The 14,392-nt window shown below is 38.6% G+C and overlaps 1 protein-coding gene across 4 annotated transcripts in view; it reads right to left on the bottom strand.

Annotated features, from left to right (window-relative positions):
• Positions 1-14,392, bottom strand: part of Dennd4c (DENN domain containing 4C) — a 104,543-nt gene that overhangs the window by 59,709 nt on the left and 30,442 nt on the right. For all 4 annotated transcript variants that reach the window (XM_039111089.2, XM_039111092.2, NM_001427785.1 and 1 more), the window contains 6 exons: positions 12,653-12,891; positions 10,188-10,254; positions 9,011-9,069; positions 7,241-7,385; positions 3,513-3,688; positions 497-597 (listed from right to left, as the gene is read on the bottom strand). In XM_039111089.2, coding sequence (XP_038967017.1) covers positions 497-597; positions 3,513-3,688; positions 7,241-7,385; positions 9,011-9,069; positions 10,188-10,254; positions 12,653-12,891 — 787 coding nt within the window. The remainder of the gene's footprint in view (positions 1-496; positions 598-3,512; positions 3,689-7,240; positions 7,386-9,010; positions 9,070-10,187; positions 10,255-12,652; positions 12,892-14,392) is intronic.

The raw sequence follows: 14,392 nt of genomic DNA, 5'->3' as shown, positions 1-14,392 counted from the left end.
AAAAATTCACTAAATAGAATAAAATGTTTAATCAACAATTATCTTTATTTTAATTATCTTATCTTGTTCTCACATTTAAAATACTTTCAAAGGGTAGAGGCAGAAACAAAGGGATCACAAGTTCCAGGTCAACTTGAACTGTGTAGTAAAGAGACTGTCTGGAAACACAAAAAGGGGCTCGAGAGATGGGTCAGTGGTTAAGAATGCGTACTATTCTTGCATAAGACTAACCACCCACGCTGGGCAGCTTACTCTTTGGGACTGCACAGGTACCTAACATATGCATGCACCTCTCTCTCTCTCTCTCTCTCTCTCTCTCTCTCTCTCTCTCTCACACACACACACACACACTCTCTCACTCTCTCTCACACACACACACTCTCTCTCTCTCTCTCTCTCTCTCTCTCTCTCTCTCTCTCTCTCTCACACACACACACACACACACACACACACACAGATTGTGGCAAGCGCCCCAGCCCTCCCTCCTCACACTCACCTGAGCAGAGCTGGAGATACAGCTTCCTCAGGGTGCCAAGCAGACTCTTGCACGGCTTTTTGGGAAGCTGCTTCCAGTTTGTGTTCTTTTTTTCATCCGCTCTATTAAATGAAAGTTAAGAAAATCTGCTATATAATTCATTTGTACTAAACAAAATTCTTCTATCAAAGTTAAAAGAGACATTTTCATGCACTGAAGACTAACACTGGCATGTGGAATTGGAGGTGCTCTGGGGTGTTTCTCTCCTCTTTCCAATAGACCTTAGACAATGTGACTGTCTCCAGCAGCCTTCACAACCACAGTACAATACTGACTTGAAGTCTGCCTCTAAAAAAGTTACACTTAAACCCTATAATATTTTACGAGTTAAATTAACTGACTTGAAACATTAACCTATTGGCAGAACTCTAAAATACTATATGCCCAAACCAAGACCTGGATGAAATTTAACAAAGAATCAAAGTACATCTAGTTCATTGGATTCCTCACAGAAGTATAAGAAGAAATCAAACACAACATTATTTAACATAATCTATGACCATAAAAACATTAAAAAAAAAAACCCTAAAGACTCAGATAAACTAAAGACACTTAAAATTTTCAAAATTTTATAATCCAGAAATATAAAATAGAGCAGAGACAATAGCTCTGAAAAGTGTTCTTCTACAAGTCAGCATATATGTACCAGGTTTTCTTTTTTAGTGTTATAGCTTAGTCTTCAGTCTTCGGTGATCAGAAACTTACAGAAACACCAAAGCCCCATCTGACCTAAGGATTAATTAACAGGCCCCTGTTTTGGTCACAATCAAGTACAGTGTTGAAAGAAAACCAAACTAAGACTCAGTAACACTGGCTTCACTTAGATTTCAACTGGGAAGAAGGGATTCCTTCCTTTAATAACTACTATCCAACCAAATTTACTAGTACCATCCAAGGAACTCCAAGTAGAAATTAACTTCCAATATTCCCTGGCTGATAATGCTACCAGCACAGAGCAAATATGGTATCCTCCCTACAAAGAAAACTGACTAAAAGGGCTGTAACCACTGCCATGTTCCAGGTACTGTTGGACTCACACTTGACTTGAGCATGATGGTCCGTATCTATGACTTAGGAAGCAAAGACAGGAAGATCACCCCAAGTTTAAGGACAGCCTGAACTCTAACAAGTTCCAGACCAGCCAAGGACACATAGTAAGATTTTTCTTATAATTAAGTAAATAAGATGTCAAATCAACTATGAAACTTTCATGTATTTAAAATTGATGGCATATAACATTTAACTCTGATCATGTACTCTCACTTGATGTAATTACACAGTATCTATTTTAGTGCTGCCCTTTAAATCCCCAAATGAACACTGTCATCCTTATATGAATCATCATCAGTTTGGAATCTGGCTCTAACATTTACTATCTATCTGACCTTGAAAATTAATCACTTTGAAAGTCTGTTACTCAAATTTCTTCTCTACAAAATGATGGGCTGGAGAGATGGCTCAGCAGTTAAGAACACTGACTGCTCTTCCAGAGGTCCTGAGTTCAATTCCCAGCAACCATATGGTAGCTCACAACCATCTGTAATGAGATCTGCTGTTTTCTACTGGCCTGCTGGCATACATGCAGGCAGAACACTGTATACATAATAAAGAAATCTTTTTAAAAAAAAAAATGGCGGGGTTGGGGATTTAGCTCAGTGGTAGAGCGCTTGCCTAGCAACCGCAAGGCCCTGGGTTCGGTCCCCAGCTCCGAAAAAAAGAAAAGGAAAAAAAAATGGCAATGATAATGTACCAAATGACTAGGAACTGACATATATCCACATGCCACAGTCTGTCTAATCCAAGGAGAGCCATCAACTATAAAACACTTATTTTTACTGCCATAAAAGAAAGGATGTTAGACTTGGTGTATGACACATACCTGTAACGCCGAACTTTGGAAAGGCAGGAAGATCAATTCAAGATCATCCTGTCTACCACAGCTAGCTCTAACTCAGGACCAGTCTGGGATATATGAGACTTTCGCAAACAAACAAAAATTTCAGAGATGGCCATTCAGAGGCTGAATGGTAGCGATCAGACCTAACTCAAAGCAGACCCTGGGCTCAATTCCCAGGAGAGGATGGAAAGAAATGTAAGAAATGAGGGAGGAAGATGGGGAGGTGGGATGGAGCTAACTGAATGCATGAAGTGACTCAATATTCCAAGTTATCTATAAATCTAGATATACGTAATAATGAGCTACGGTAGGGATACAGTTTCAAAATATAGTGTATCTACTTCAGTACTGTTTTAACTTTAAATTTTTTGTGGGGTTGTTTGAGGCAGTATCTTACTCTGCAGCTAAAGCTGACCTGGATCTCACTATGTGGCCCCACAATGATCTCTAATTCAAGATGACCTTCTTTAGCCTTCCAAGTACTGGGTTTACAAGCACAAGCTACCACACTAGCTTCAGTATTATCTTCTAAGCAATGCTTTCTGCCTTTCATACAGATATTCTGTCAGTCACATACAGGTATCTGCCCAAACAATTGTCCTGCAGTGACCATAGGCCTGGATAAAGAGGGCCTCATGTAGTATAAGCTGACTCCAAAATTCCTCTGTAGAAGGTCCATGAATTTCTGATGCTACTACCTCTGTGACCTAAGTGTAAATACCACTACAGCACTGGACCTGGAACCCAGGCTTCAGGAATGCTAAGCAAGCCCTCCACCAACTGAGCTATACCCTCACCCCACCCCTTTTATGGATTTTTAAGATAGAGTTTCTCTGAGCAAGCCTGGCTATCCTGGAACCTTGCTCTGTAGACCAGGCTAGCCTTGAACACAGAGATTAACCTGCTTCTGCCTCCCTAGTGCCAGGATTAAAGGCATGTACCACTACTACCAGTAGCACCTCCAATTTCTTTATCTACACATTTCCTGGCAACTCAACTTATTCCTAAATGCTTCTAAATAACTTTAATTATATATGGTGGAAAGTACACATGGGAGATAATAGAAGATGAATCACTTACACATATAACGTGTTCGTATCCAAGTCAATGCAAACAACATCTTGTGGTGGGTCATGAAGATCAAAGTACCTTGAGTCCACTCCAACTATAAATGGTAAAGGTGCACTAAGCACTCCAGCCAATGAAAGAGGACAAAGAGGGATATATGGGCACTGCCACTGAAATGGAAAGATCATCTAGGGGAAAAGTTTTTTAAAAATTAACCAAATTTGAATTTACAATGACAACTATACAATTAACTATTACTGAAAGGAACCATTGAAAAGCAATGAAAACCATTTTTTTCAACTTTAAGTTTCATTCCAAAGTTAAGTGATTACACATATTATTGGGTTAAAATGTTCAAGAATACTGACGATCATGGCACACTAATAGCTCTTTGCAGTTTAATTGTTTTACACAAATCTTATGCATACTTTATGGAGAATCAAAGTAAAAAGATAAAACTGTCCCCAAAATAATAAAACAAACCTACATTTTTATAAACTTGGGCATTTTACCCACTTATAAGCTTTGACCAAAATCTAAGTGCACAGAGGGCCTACCGGCAGTGAGAGAAACAAACTAGTGTGGGACTATGGTTAGGTACAGTGTTTGCTTAGCATGTTTTAGGAACCTGGGGTTCCATCTCAAGCGCCACACTAAAAAATAAAATATAATAATTAAAATGTAATCACTTAAAGATCTCAACAAACATTTTCTACACTTCAAATAAATTAATTAATAATTTCATTTAATAATAATTTATTTAAAATAATTCAACTTCAGTGAAGCTTGACCTCTACAAAATATAGTTGATGTTAAATATTCTCTGAGAATCTCAAATAAATAAACAAAAAGCCAGGCATAAGGGACTCTCAAAATCCCAAAAATGGGAAGGCAGATGCAGGCAGATCTCTGTGTCTTGCTAGCCATCCAACATAGTCAATGAGAGGCTCTGTCTCCCAAAAAAGTAGAATGCACCGGACAAGAATGATGTCAGATGTTTGTCTGTAATGTGTGTGTGCGCGCGCACACACACACACACACACACACACACACACACACAAACTTATACACACAAAAAAATTTAATGGAAGTTTTAATTCACAAATTGCCATCTTAATGTATGTGTGCTTAGGTTTTTGTTTTGTTTGTTTTGTTTTGTTTCTATTTTTAAGAGCAGTTTTTAATAGGTTGAAAAAAAATAATACTAAGGGGCTGGAGAGATGGCTTAGTGTTTAAGAGCACTGGCTAGTCTTCCTGAGGCCCTGGGTTCAATTCCTAGAATTCACACTGAAGTGGCTCACAACCTTCTGTAACTTTAGTTCTAGGAGATCTGATGCCCTGCTCTGGCCTCCATGGGCACTAGCCCATACACACACAGGCATAGACACATAAAACAAATCTAAGAAGAAAAAAAGAGAGTAAAATATTGTTTGGTTCATATAAAGTTACCTTCCTAACCAAATGTACTGTAGTGACTACAAAGCCTCATTCAAAAAACATACTTTTATATGAGACAAGCATTACATAGTATAGGTGGCTTCAAACTCATTATGCAGACAATGGCCTGCTCTGGCACCTGAATGCTCAATAACAATTGGCTACAAATGTAATCAGTGATGACCTATTGCTCTAAGGTCAGGTTCAATTTTCACTCTTATTCATCATCACCAATCCCAAAGGAATACCTATAGCACCACCTCTGCTAGGCATTACAGATAATTATTCAAGACTGGCATTTCTGTATTCAAGAATTATATACTAATAGATACACGAGCATTTGTTAAGTGCCAAGCACTCTTAGACCATGAGGTTACAGTATCAATAAAACAGACCCATGACTCCTAGCTTTGAAATCTAAAATTTTAGTCTTTTTTTTCCTATAAAGTGCAGAGTATTTTAGGTCTCAAAGCCCTTGTAACAATTACTTAATTCCGCTACTGTACGAGGAAACAGTAACAAGTAATAAGTCAGTAAGTAGTCCATGTTCCAATAAACCTATTGTCATATACTCCTGGCAGACATGAACTGGCAGGCCTGACCTGCTGGGCCTGTTGACACCTAGTCTGACAGGAAGAGGTACACAATAAACAGAAGACATAAAAAGTATATATTCTGTCAGAAAGCAAATCATACTGTGGAGAAAAAAAGCCCATGAACAGAGTTCAGCGCAGGTTGCCCTAGTACAGGCGAAGTGAGCCTTACTACAAAGAGACAACTGCCTGAAACATGAACAAAAATGTTCCAGAAATACACCAAGGAAGCAGGTGGCAAGCATGGCAGCTTCCACCTCTAATCACAACCCAGTCAGCCAGTCAAGGCAGGAGAACTGTGAAAGTTCACACCGCCAACCTGTAAGTTAGTTCCAGGTAAACTCAAGCTGAATGTGAGCCTGCCTTTAAAAAACAAAATGAAGCACAGCCACGGATGGGAAAGATGGCCTGGCATTGAAGAGTGAGTTCTGCTCTTGAAGACCTCAATTTAGGAACCTACGTCTAATAGCTCACAACACCTGTAACTCCATCTCCAGGAGATCCAATGCTCTCTTCTGGTCTCCACAGGCACCTGCACTCATGTAGACAGACAGACAGACAGCTGCAGGATCATATGAGTTGAGGTTCAGATCCCAGCACCCACATAGCAAGCCCAGTATTTCATGAATGCAGAGGCATGTGCACACAGCTACATACAGCAACGAAAAACTCACTGTGATCTGATTTCTAAGTGCATTACAGTGTTTTAAATGCAATTTGACTTCATCTGTGATTTACCCAGGAGTGAATCATTTTTATAGTATCCTATTCACAATAAAGCCATATATATATTGCAAGAGACAATAGTTAAAAGTTAAAATTAGAAATTAACCATGTAATTAATTTGCACAACTTAAAATAAAATCAACTAGAGTTTCATTAGTGTTTTGGTTTATTTCTTTTTTATATTTTTTGAGGCAAGATTTTGATACACACACACACACACACACACACACACACACACACACACACACACACACATTTCTGGTTCAGCCTCCCAAGTGCTATGATACTGTATAGCAACTTTCTTCCAATTGAAGAATTCCCTTCTTGGAAAAGCAGAGACTCAGGAGATTAAACTAACAAGTCTGGGAAACTTGACTGGGATTCATAAGGTCCCTCTCCTAGATCAAAGAACAGTAAATAATCGCACCAGCTCAGTATCTGGAAGACTCTGACCTACTGAGATGCCTCAAGTCCCTCCCATAGAGATGCTAGGCTAGGGGTTCCAGCGTCCATGAGTGGTCATCCAGGCTACAGCGAACCGCTCCATGATTCAGCTACATCAGGGTTGTCCCTGCTCCTCTGTGAAACTGCTCATCTACACTCTTGTGAGTGATCTCAATAAAACTGGTTTCCAATTTGGACTTTGGGAGATTCATTACTTTAGTCTCTCCTGGATTCTCTATTAGGATGACAAGACCCTTGTTTGTATCACCCCAGACAACATAAGACTACAGGGAGAGACTGCCAGGCTCCACTTACAAGTTTTACTGTTATGTAATGAGAATTTACTCTCAAGAGAACACTAAATAAAATATGAAAAATTAGAAAGTGACATTTTTTTTCCTCAAACTTTTATTTCTTTTATTCGCTCAAATTACATTCATTTTAATGTGACTGGGCTGGAATTTGCAAAGTTGCCTTCTTTGAAGAAGAGTATAAAATCCTCTAGTAATAATTTTGTTCTAAAAGAAAAACCATACTTACAGCAACAACAGCTTCGGCTACCCCAGTCAGTACAGCTGGCCTAAGAGAATGTAGCAGAATCTTACTCTCAAGTAAAACCAGCAGCAGCAATGTTGCACAATTCTCAGGACCCAGATTCATCAGCAAGGAACTAAAGTTGGCTCCACTAGAGAACAGAGAAAGAAAGGACTGGGTACTACTTTACTAAACATATCAAGAGTTACTTATTAAACAGGTTAAGAATCTAATGTTAATTTCAATTCATAACTTTGCAGAATACAACTAATTTAGTGAGGTAGTTTATGGTTATGATTCAAATGAACATTATTAAGAAAGATTTTCTGTGAAGGCTTGATGCCCCAGTGTAGGGGAATGATAGGACAGTGGGGTGGGAGTGGGTGGGTGGGTGGAAGACCACCCTCATGGAGGTAGGGGGAGGAGGGGTGGAATGGGGGGTTTTTGGAGGTGAAACCAGGAAGGGGGATAACATTTGAAATGTAGAACAAAATAACCAATAAAAAATAAAAAAGTAAACATTTTCTGAAACTCAAATATTTGAGCTGAGTTTAAAGGAACAGAGGTAGGGGTATAATGGGCCTGGGAGACAGCATTATATAAAAACTCTGAAGTAGGAGAAAGTTAATATCATAATCCAAGAATTTCAAAACAAGGGAGCATATGAAAATAACAAGAGATTATGGTGAAGAGAAATGGCTCAGTTAAACTCATACTCATAAGAGGATGCGCTGGCTGCAGGTAAAGAACTGAAGGTCTAAGGGTAAAAGGATCAATCAAGAGGTTACTAAGGAAATAGTCCGGAGAGTAGCGGGATCCGTGATGCAGATGAAAAGCAGCAAAGGGGTATGTCGGGGGTAAACATCAGCTTACCATGGACATTTACTTACAGACTGACTATGAAAAGGAGAGAGGAGAAAGAGCACTTCCTGTATTAGATCTTATGGTTGCAGATTTTGTAGAACGCCTGTGCATCAAGTATGTGGACATGTATGTGGTGGTCAGAAGACAGCTTCAGGTGTTGGTCTTTGGCACCTGCCATCTTTTGTTTACAAGAGTCTATCCCTGGCCTAGAACTTAACCAAGTGGGCTTCCTGGCTGGCCCATGATTTCTAGAGTTCATTTGTCTTTGTTTCCTGTCTGCCCACTGTTGGGATTTCTGACATGTATGACCCAAACACGCTTTCTACATACATGGGTTCTGTAGACCAAAATTCAATTTCTCAAATTTGCAGGGCAAATGTTTCACCTACAGAATCGCTTCCCCAGCCTTGCAATTGTCTCAAAGTGCCTCCATATTAAATTAGCCATACCATCCACCCAGGTATCAAGGATGGCAATACTAAGTGAGACCCTACCCTTACCTAACGTCATCCTGCCTCTACAAAATTCTGAATTTAAAGAAGCCCCTAAAAGTATTCTGACCCTGTTTCTTTTTCAGGCTGCACTCGGGCGGGGTGCGAAGCTACACCAGTGCTCTATCAGAGGTTCTATACGACATGCAGTCTGATTTCTCACTTAAGACAGGGTCTCATTAAGTTGCCCATGCTGGCCTTGAACTTGCAATTCTCCTGCCTGAGTCTTCCAAGATTTTAGGATTACAAGCTTGTACAGCCATGCTTAGCTCAGTAAAATATTTTAAAGCATTTTGTTCTAAGCAAATAAATACAGCATTTCAAATATTCTAAAATGGGATGCGGGTGTGGATCATAAGGCCCAACATATATAACATCTGGGTTCTAGCCACAGACAAACAAACAAGTAAACCATCATTACCTTAACGGCAAAGGTGTGGAAACTGGTTGTGATAATATTAAGGCATCGTGGACGGATAGCTTAAACAAACAAAGAGATAAATTAGCCAAAGCAATTTTATACTCTCAATATTTAGATCAAGGGCTAAACAGAAAATTGCTTAATATACAGAAAGGTATAAAATTTCAAGCACCGAGATGTAAATGATAAATGTGAATACTCAGAGGTTTGTTTTTAATCAGCTCTTCTCATATTGATGACTGAGGTTTGACCCAGTTAGGAGATTAAATGCAGTAATTTAAAATTTTGGAATAATTTTTATAAGAACTTCAAATTTATTCATTCAAGAAAGTTAAGCATTTAGTAGTTGTCTAGTACAAATTAATACTTGCGGCTGGGGATTTAGCTCAGTAGCTAGCGCAAGGCCCTGGGTTCGGCCCCCAGCTCCGAAAAAAAGAAAAGAAAAAAAAAAATACTTGCTGAACTGAAATAACTTCAAGACCAACAGTGTCTGTCTTAGTTCTGCTAGAGTATAGATAATATCTTAGAAGAAATATTAAATAGATTGTTAGGCTATAATGTTACTCAGTGTCAGTTTGTAAACTGTTATGATTCAGGAAGAGACAGTAAATAAACAGAAAGCTAAATATTTTGCAACTTTCATAACAACCTGATCTCATTCATATAGCCATGCAGTAAGTCTATGGACTCTTGTCTGTACTGATTCTAAATAGTAAATGTCACAAGTTGTGCACCTACCTAGGCCTATCACTGCCTAGGCCTGAGAAAGAAGCAACTTCTTTAGTCTAGTCTGAAAGTACTGTAAAAAGCTGTATCAATTTCCTTCCTCCCAAATAAATTTTAAATACTTAGCATTTAAATATTGAAACACTAAATATTATCAGTTACTCAGAAACTAAGGACATGACCATAACATAATCTTATGTTATGGGCTTAACTATTTAATTATTAAATTTAGCTATGTAAAAAGCACACATAGACCATAAAAACAATACCATGAATCACAAGCTATATTTACTCCAGTTCTATTCACCTGGGGTCTAAAAGCCGACTAGGAAAGAATGCTTAACACAGCTACTAAATAACGAATAGTCAGAACTTCAAACACACATACTGCTTCATCTCAAACTCAAAGAACTTAGCACAAACTAACATGAATAGACTCCTTTTTCATTACCTGTACAAGGATTCTTGGTCTTTGTGGCGAAGGAAAAGGGATGTTTTGCATAAAATGTGAAATGTGCCTAGAAAAGATCGTAAAATGAATACCATAGTTACTTTTCTTAAATGTATCTCAGATTTCAGCAAGCCTTTCATTCCACTATATATCATCCCAATAGAAAAACTATTTATTTAAAACTGAGCCAAAGAACAAACTCCTGCAAAGCATACTGGTAGATTCTTGTAATTCTGGTACTTAAAAGGTTGAGGCAGGAGGATTACTACAAGTTGAAAACTAGCCTGGGTTTCCTAATGAGTCCTAGGCCAGCCTGTACTACAGAGTAAGAACTTTTCTAATAAAACAAAACCAAAAAAAAAAAAAAACCATTATTTTCATCAGGAAAACAATAAATGTAGCTCCAATAAAATACAGAGGCAGCCAAGAATAACTACACTCTTGCAGTGAGCCTGAGTTAAGCTCACAGTGGCTCACAACAACCTCCAGCTCCAGGGGTCCATGCCCCTCTTCTGGCCTCCATAGGCATCATAGACTTGTGGTATACATATATATGAACATGAACATACACAAGTAAAAATAATCTTTGAAAAAGCTAATTTTGCCAGGCAGTGGAAGTATATGCCTTTAATCCCAGCACTCAGAAGGCAGAGGCAGGTAGATCTCTGAGATCGAGAACAGCCTCGCCTACAGAGTGAATTCCAGGGCAGTCTGGGCCACACAGAGAAACCCTGTTTTGAAAAATAAAAACAGGGGCTGGGGATTTAGCTCAGTGGTAGAGCGCTTACCTAGGAAGCGCAAGGCCCTGGGTTCGGTCCCCAGCTCCGAAAAAAAAGAACCAAAAAAAAAAAAAAAAAAAAGAAAAAGAAAAATAAAAACAAACAAGAGTTATTTTTATAGCCCTGCTTATCAATGCCAATATAAGGAAGTACAGATAAGAAATTTAATCCAGGGGGTTGGGGATTTAGCTCAGTGGTAGAGTGCTTGCCTAGCAAGCGCAAGGCCCTGGGTTCGGTCCCCAGCTCCGGAAAAAAAAAAAAAAAAGAAATTTAATCCTAGATTTACTACTTGAACTTTGAACACCTAAATGTTATTTCTCTACTTAAAAACAATGTTTTTCAAATTTCTCCAGAGGTCTGTGGAGAGACCTCTGGGGAGAGACAAAATGTAGAATTTACCTTAAGAGAACAATGATCACATCACTGATCTCTGCACCTACTGTAGAAACCAGACTCTCAACTGTCCACAAGTTGCTTACTTACCACCAACATTAAATTTCACCTCAATGTAATTAATCTGACAACTGAAAATTAAATGTAAAACCATAAACCACTAATTTGCATTCTGGGAAAAAAGTAGAAATCCTATTTTTATACTAAATTTTGATCTTGTGATGAGTTTACACAAAGTTCTTGACCTTTCTTGGTTACTAAAATCTTTATTAGATACAACAATCAACAAAAAACATGGGCCAGAAAGATGGCTCAGTGGGTAAAAATTGTCTGCTACCAAGCCTGACAACCTGAGTTTGATTCTCCCAGAGTCCACGTGGTGGAAGGAGAAAACAGACACTCAGTTATTTTCTGGCCTCTATTTATGTGCCTTGGTGGTATATATATACATGTGTGCTCATAGATAAATGCATATATACCGTAAGTTTTTATTTACTCATTTATTTCATTCACTAATTTTATGTGTCTGAATGTTTTGTTCATATGTATGTCTGTACATGCACAACATGTGGAGGTCAGAAGAGTGTATTAGATATTCTAGAACTAGAGTTATGGTTAACTTGTGAGCTGACATGAGGGTGCTGGAAATTCAACCCAAGTCTTCTGCAAGAGCATATCCTCTTACCTGCTGAACCATCTCTCTGACCTCAAAAAATAAATGATCTATGCACACCCATAAAGTCCCTGAACACAGAAACTAAGAGGCTCAGGAGTTTGCAGCCAGTCTGGGCTACAAGGAGAACCCTATCTGAAAACAACCTCCCAAAAAACAAAAAACAAACAAAAAAAATCCACAGTTCTCACAGTTCCACATCTGTTTTCCTTCCTTAAAAACCATTTCCATGTCAAAGAGAATTATGGAGCATTCTGCTTCATGCTAAAACCATGTATTTGAAATCAGATAATGTACCTTTCTAATTTCCCCATTAGTCTAGAGGTGAGCATTCATTATACCTAGGTCTTGTTTTGACCACTCACACAAAGCCCAAGTGTACACTCGTTGTCTTGATTTCTGAAGAATGAATAGGAAGAACACCCACATCTGTGCCAGTTAATTCCTCACCAGAACTCTTAGAACAGTCATAAGGCAAGTTCCTAATTTAAACGATTCAGGTGGAGAAGGGAAAAAGCTGACTCTCCTTTCCTTTCAACTCTGCTGCTAAGTTATATAAACAATGAAATGAGCATTACACATCCGATTTCCATAGTCATGACCCCTCCTCATATACATACTTTTCAATGGGAAGAGGATGTGGTCCAGACACAGAGACTTTGTAAATAAACATAAGAAATTTCTTAAAAGCTTCAAAAAAAGGCCAGTGTGAAAGCAAACAAATGCACTTGTTTGAATTGATGGGCTTAGAGACCACTTTTCTCTCCACGGGGGTCAGCAGGCCCAGCTGTGACAGTTGTTTCTCTGTGAGAAGGTCCCGAGAGTAAGGCTCATAAAACTGGATGGCAGCTCCATATACCTACAGTCAAAGAACTGTTGTAAGACTTGAAATTGTTTTTGAAAATTCAACTTTTTCTCTACCATTTTTCACTTTTTATATTTCATGCTGAAATTAAATCCAAAGCCCCAAACATCTTAGGCAACCACTCGGCCAGTAGATATTCATGCCCAATGCTCTTTTTTAAACAAATATTTTATCGGACTATATACCAAACAGATAAATAAAGTGAAATATCTTGACCAGATTTTGATGCAAACCCATCTAGATGTTCCCACAGTATGATTAAATATTTTAAACATATGTTATCTACAAAAAGAAAGAAAGAGGGGGAGAACAGAAGAGAGCAGAGCCAGAACAGGGAAGTAAAACAGAAGAGGAGGAAAGGGCAGCCTTTTGTGCAGGTGAGCGGCTTAGCAGGCACATTTACCTTGTAAGCCTGACACCCTGAATCCAAACTGCCAGATTCCACAATAGGAGGGAACGGACTCCTAAAACTTGCCCTCTGACCACTACAGGCATATGCAACACATGTATTCCTACACTAACACATGCATTTTTTAAAAAGACAACCTTGTTTTGACTTGTTCTCACCTTTAACCACTTTGTATTTTTACCCAACACCTAGAGAGAATACTCTAAGGACCTTACTCAACTTGTACTTGCTTGTATGCCATTTCTTAGAACACTGAATATACAGAAACACACAACTGGTTACATTTGTCAGTTTTTAAATGTACCTACATGTGAAGCATGTGCCATGGTATATATATATCAACCCTCCCTTTCCACCATGACACAGGGTCTCTGTTGTTTGCCATTGTATATGCCCAGCTAAGAGGCCTAACAACTAACAAGTTTCTGGGATTCTCCTGTTCCTGCTTCCCATCTAGCCACTGGAACACTGAGGTTACTACCATATCTGACTGTAGGTGGGCTCTATGGATTCAAATGTGGGCCCTCATACCTGCATGACAAGACATTAAGCACTGAGTCATCTCTTCTGCCAACATTAATTTTCCTTTTTTCTCTTAAGATACATAACCTTGGCTGGTCTGGAACTCATAGATTCACCCATTTCTGTCACCTGAGTGTTGGGGGTTAAAGGCAGATGTTGCTCACCTCTGAACAATTAATCACTCTTACGAATACAGCTCAGTGGCATTAATCTTCACAATCGTGGGTAACCATCACTCTTATCCACTTTCAAAATCTTTTTGACCACTAAAAAGAAGCTCTGTACCCTTCAAACAATAACTTCCCTTTTCTCCCACTCTTAATCCAAATTGTTAATAGTTTCTATTCTTCTGTCTCAATAAAACTTCCTATTCTAATGGTACCTACTATAGTTACAAGCAGTGTTTATGCTCTTTGTGTCTTGCTTATTTTTCTTTGTATGTTTTCAAAGTTCATTCATGTTACAGCATGTAGTTGAATTTTATCTTTAAGGTTGAGTAATATTCTATAAAATATATAAACTAAATTCCACGTTCCTTCCACTCCTCAGTGGACACTTGCGCTG

Source organism: Rattus norvegicus, chromosome 5, assembly GCF_036323735.1.
Source record: "Rattus norvegicus strain BN/NHsdMcwi chromosome 5, GRCr8, whole genome shotgun sequence".
NCBI lineage: Eukaryota > Metazoa > Chordata > Mammalia > Rodentia > Muridae > Rattus > Rattus norvegicus.
This window is presented reverse-complemented; position numbering and strand designations above follow the sequence as displayed.